This window comes from Temnothorax longispinosus, chromosome 5, assembly GCF_030848805.1.
Source record: "Temnothorax longispinosus isolate EJ_2023e chromosome 5, Tlon_JGU_v1, whole genome shotgun sequence".
NCBI lineage: Eukaryota > Metazoa > Arthropoda > Insecta > Hymenoptera > Formicidae > Temnothorax > Temnothorax longispinosus.
In genome coordinates this window covers 12,702,840-12,708,557 of record NC_092362.1, presented here as the reverse complement: position 1 = coordinate 12,708,557, position 5,718 = coordinate 12,702,840, and the positions used below count along the sequence as shown (strand labels likewise).

Below are 5,718 nucleotides of genomic sequence, written 5' to 3'. Positions count from 1 at the left end.
TGCGCCGCTTCCGAATTCGAAGGTTTTGCGTGCTGTGCGACGATCCGGCGAATTTAGTTCCTGTATGACGGGCCTGCGATAAAGACCGATCGGTCATGGGATTGCTCGCGCCGTATATTGTGCCGCTGTTTTCCTGCGTTAATACTAAGATGTGCGGGTGTGATTATCCAAAGATTAACAATTAATTGGATACCGGCCTCCCGTGTTATTGGGAGCGAGCTGGTTTTGGCGTGGAGCACGCTCTCCTTGCAGGCCCAAGAAGTTTTTTCAGCTAACGCAGCGACTGCGTCATTGCGCGCAGCGAGATCTTCGTTCGCGCGTTTCAAGATCTCCGTTCTATATTCGCGCTTTTCAAGATCTCTTTATTCGCGCTGATCAACGCTCCGTTCTGTCACGCGCCGCCCTCTTTCTCATTCGTTTACGCGCTTTGTTACGCTCGTGCGAGTCGAAATCCGCTGGTGCTCGAAACTATATTCCGTTAACGGGCCTTCGGTCCGTCGGATCGATCATCTTTCTGTCGGCGTTTATTTTGTATTCTGTGTATGTGACGTAAATATAGATATTGAGATTAACGATAATTCACTCGTGAGTGAATTGAGAGTGTCCCGTTTAACCGTCGAACCTTCTGAACCCCAGACTATCCTCATACATTCCGCAATTAAATATTTTATTAAATATTTAATAAAATATTATTAAATATTTAATAAAATATTGAATAATAAATGTTAAATATTAAATATTGTATTTATTGTTTTATATTTGACTAAATAATTAAATATTTATTTTTCAGGAAGCCTTGTTCCCGCTTTACGCTCCTCCGACTTCTCCTGACGAGGAGTGGCAAGAAATCAGTGTTGCCCCGGAACCTACAGAACCTTTTGCTCATACAATTCTCGTAAAATGTCTGCAATTAAAGTTAGAACTAGAAGTGGAGCTAAAATTTGCGAGTCTCACATTATCTACTATTCAATCTGAAATGCTCTTGGATCTAATGTATAGGTAAGATTTCTGAAGCTTAGCAAACAATTTAACTTAAACACTTCGAGTGCCAAGCACATTTCGAGCGTGATCTCTGCGGGGCCCAAGAGTGAATTTTTGATAGTTTTGTTTTAAATATATATTCAATGTACTGCAAAAATAAGGTTTTATTCAATATATTTATAAGTAACAAAATTGTTTCTACTTGAGTGAATAAAATCGTCACCCATAGATAGGGCCCCTGCGAGAACTTATGCGTCACTCAGATCTGAGTTACGTGGTACTCAAAGTAAACATAACGAGCTAAGCTATCTAAATTTTGTTTAGAATCGCCAAGGGTTATCAAGAATCGCCTGATCTTCGCCTGACTTGGCAAACATGGCGCAGCAGCACATGGAAAGGAAAAATCACACGGAAGCAGCAATGTGTTTGGTGCACAGTGCCGCTTTGGTAGTGGAATATCTTCATCTACTCGAACTTGGTGACGGCGTTCGGCTCGTAGGAGCCGTTGCTTTGAACGCCGTAACACCGAACGCTTTAGAGGAGAGCGCCGTCGGCGATGACGTACTAATCAGGAAGGAAGAAGGGTTTTGCTTAAACCCTGATTTTTCAGAAAGTGGATTGGCGGGTTTATTGGAGCACGCGCCTAGCTTTTTTTACGCAACTGGAATGTACGAAGCTATTCCTGACGTCTATAGGGTTTTGCTACCTATAGCAGAAGCTGCACATGACTACAATAAATTAGCTAACATTCACGGGTAAGAAAATTTAAATTGTTTAGTATAATATGGAGGGCACATCTTTTTCAAATATACTGTATAAGATATTATTTTGGAACTTTTTTTTAGTAAACTTCACGAGACATATACGCGTGTGGAACAATTGGCCGGCAAGCGTGTCTTCGGGACGTACTTCAGAGTTGGTTTCTATGGCGCCAGATTCGGCGATCTCGCCGGCGAAGTTTGTTTACAAAGAACCAACTTTAACAAAACTTTTGGAAATATTCTCGAGACTCGAGAACTTTTATGCCGAGAAATTCGGCGCGGAGAATACAGTTATAATAAAGGATTCGAATCCTGTGGATCCTAGCAAGCTGGAACCGGACAAAGCTTATGTACAGATCACTTACGTGGAGCCGTACTTCGAAGCACACGAGCTTAGACACAGACCTATAGTTTTTCATCGGAATTTCAACATGAGTGAGTATTGATTTAGACAAAATATTTTTTTGTGATAACAGTAATTATTTATACAGTAATTAACAATTTGTTTTGATAATGGCTTTTGTTTTTAGAACAATTTGTTTATGCGACACCTTTTACTCCTGGTGGCAAAACTTACAGTGAATTATGTGAACAGTGTAAACGGAAGACTATATTAACGGTGACGATGCAGACGCGCACACCACCGGCGAGGACCAAGAACGAGGAGGCGAAGAAGTCGGACCGTATCGGGGTGATATGGCGTTTCAGGCGCAGAATAGGCCTTCGGGCGATCGCCCGTCATTTCGTTTCAGGTTCCCTGGGCCCCGCACAGCGAGCGATGCGGATACGACGAACGTACCAAGACAGCCCGCGGAACGGGAGGATGACGGATGGCGAGCGAGTGGAACGCGGCTGCGGGGCGACGACTGTGGCGTCTCGGCGGTCATGCGAGACCCGAGAAGGCAAATGCGCGCCACGGAATGGCGGAAATAGCGCGCGAAAGAAAAACGGCGAGCCGTCCGCAGATTCAGAGAATATGCGATGGGCCGGCAAAATTAGGGGCCACGATAGTAAAGGGAGGTCCACGAAAAGCAATGCGAGCGTCAAATCTAAGATCCGACCAGCGGTAAGAAAGATGGCGGACCGTCGGGAAATTTTCGAACCGACGGCACTGCGGTAAAAAAATACGTCCCTGACTAAGGCACGGGGCCCTCGAGTCACGCATACGGGGTTGGCGACGCAATACGGGAACGCGGACAGGAGATAGTGAACCGTCCGCGAACTTGCGCTAGGGGCGTCATCTACGGGAGTTGAGCACTCCTGACATCGGTGCACTTCGCCGAGACCGCGAAGCCGGGTCCCGGTGAGACCCGTCGGCCAGGTAACGAAATGGCGGACCGTCCGGGAACTCGCCCTAGGTGAGTCATCTCCGGGGAAAAGACATCCCTGACTAACGGGGAAGGCCCCACGAACGTCCATATCCGGTCGCCGTCGAAATCCAACGACCGGCGACGAAGTTACAGAACCGTCCGCCATCTCGCGACCTGGACATCTTCCGCGGGGAAGAGCCGCGGAAAGCATCGTACCAGGTACGGAATAGGTGTCAGGAGGGGTCGGCGTCGTCGGCAGGCCCGGGAGAACAACGCGATACGACCACCAGGAGGCCAAGTAGGTAACCGAGTGTCATCCGCGGGGAAAGACCAGCGGGTCACGCGAAATAAGACCTGGTACACCCGGGGAACAGGTCGCCGCCAAAGTCCGATAGCCCGGACGCGAGATACGGCGACATGTCGCCGGAACTCGGGAACCGGACGTCGTCCACGGGGACTGAGCCTGGAATCGGGCCAAGAGGGACCGCTGAAGTGGAACCCGGGGATCGCCGTCAACGGCGGAGATCGCGATCACGACGCAGACGTCTTCTCCGGGAAGTCGACCCGGGGTCGCGTAAAGGGACAGGGGAGAAGGCGTGCGCACGGATCGGCGTCGTCGTGGGTCGATAAATGCGGGAGTTGAAAAACCACTACCCGGGGTCCGGCGCAGGACGTCGAGTGGATGGTACTCCGAGTGGAAATTTCCACCGCGGACATAGGGCACAGCGGTGAGTGGGCAACAGGTATTGTAACTGCGTAGCGGCGAACATCTGGCGCACACCTGGCGACTCGAAAGTAGTAAACAACCATTGTTAACGCGGAGAGCGGAAAATTACCGCGAGGAGAAAGCGACCGAGAACCCCATGGTGGGGGTAAATCACCGTAGGTAGGGAGCCCGAGAGAGGAATATTGCTCGAGGCAGTCTCTCGGGGATGTTCGAGCGTGTAACACGTAATAAACTTCGCTCTGCTTCGTCGCGCTAAGTCACCGCGATCGTCATACAAGTGCTATAATTGCGGCTCGCCAACATTCGTAACAACCGGGAACGCCCGCGGAACGCGTTAATTGTCGTCCTTACAAGGACAAACGGCCTTTTTAGACCGAAATAAGTTCGTGCGTCGTAGATAAACGGGGCGTGTGTGCCCACGTATACGAGCGTCCGACATCTTTTGTGACTTGAAGTTTTGTGAACAACCAACACTGGAAATCAATATAATTGAATAAATTAAACATCCTTTTCGTAAAAGATTTCGAAAATTTATTAAATCGGACTTACCTTCTACTTACCTGATCCATTGGCGTCGATCACTCGTAGTCCCTCGTTGATCCAGGCTTCCGGTGGCAGCGACGATCCCGATCGATGACGGCGATGATCCAGCGGTGGCAGAAACCTGAAAAAAGGGGAGAATTAGTCTGATTGATAGTTTGAGATATCGTTCGATACTTACCTTCTCGGTGGTTCAAAGGTCAAACCGAGTGGCGACCGTTGATTTCTAAAGACACGTAGCGTTGATTCGTGCCTCCAGTAGTACCGTCCGGTTACAACGACACATTTCCCATATCTGAAAACCAGAAATCGAGTTGTGGCTCGAAAACAGATAGTCCTGAGTCCCATCGAAGTGGCAATTGAAGACATACAGAAGAAGACTCTCGAGGTATTGATCGATTTTTCACATCTTAATATTTTTACAGTACACATGTAATACATTTTTATGTAATCTTAATTAGGTGGCTGCTGCAACCGCTCAAGAACCACCTGACGCAAAGATGCTGCAAATGGTCCTTCAAGGTTGCATTGGCACGACGGTTAATCAAGGACCCGCTGAAGTAGCGGTCGTGTTTTTTTCCAATTTGCGTGAACAAAATGCGCAGCCGACCAGATTGCAGCACAAGCTTCGTTTGTGTTTGAAAGATTTCCAGAAAAAGTGTCTCGACGCTTTGCGGCGCAATAAGAATCTGATTGGTCTCAATCAGCGGGATTATGGAGCTGGAGAGAAATTATCAGAGATTGACGAGAGATTGGCACCTCTCATTGCTTGAAGGTAAGAAGTTTTAATTAAAAAGATACATATCTTTTCAAGTTTATCACGTTAAAGAAATTTTTGTTATGCTGCTACGTAGTGGACCGTCCTTAATTAATCAGCAAGTCTGTACTCCTCCGCGCTGGTAGGGAAATAAAACACTGCCATAAAAGCTTACCAAAGACTAATGTATCCAATTATTAATCACGTGTATTGTCATATGGCTAATTCTACTTTTAATCACTATTGTGAAGAATATACGTACGTTGAATCCTTGTTTTTTAACAGGATTGAAAAAATTTCAAGTTATTTATAAAATAAATATATATTTAGTCAAAAGAATTATATGAGTTATATTGTTTATAATTTATATGAGTTTTATATACATGTTATGAGTTATTAGATAAATCGACCTTTGTGGAAAAAGGAATAAAATAAGGATAGCATTATAAAAAATTGTCGGATTTACAAATTTGTTAACACTAAACGATCAAACGTTTTTAGAACAAGGATTCAACGTAATTTATTTATATAATTGAAATTTTTATACTTATAAGCACTTAAGTATTACGATACGTTGTGACCATCACATTAAATGGATTTACATAGATATGGCCGGGCATTTATATTTAGAATTTGTATTTT

The 5,718-nt window shown here is 45.8% G+C and overlaps 1 protein-coding gene across 1 annotated transcript; it reads left to right on the top strand.

Annotated features, from left to right (window-relative positions):
- Positions 1-800: 800 nt before the first annotated feature.
- LOC139813926 (dedicator of cytokinesis protein 6-like) lies at positions 801-2,171 on the top strand. Its single transcript, XM_071779799.1, has 3 exons — positions 801-999; positions 1,306-1,736; positions 1,827-2,171. The coding sequence occupies exons 2-3, from the start codon at positions 1,357-1,359 to the stop codon at positions 2,065-2,067; spliced, it is 621 nt and encodes a 206-aa protein (XP_071635900.1). The 5' UTR covers positions 801-999; positions 1,306-1,356; the 3' UTR covers positions 2,068-2,171.
- The last annotated feature ends 3,547 nt before the right edge of the window (positions 2,172-5,718 follow it).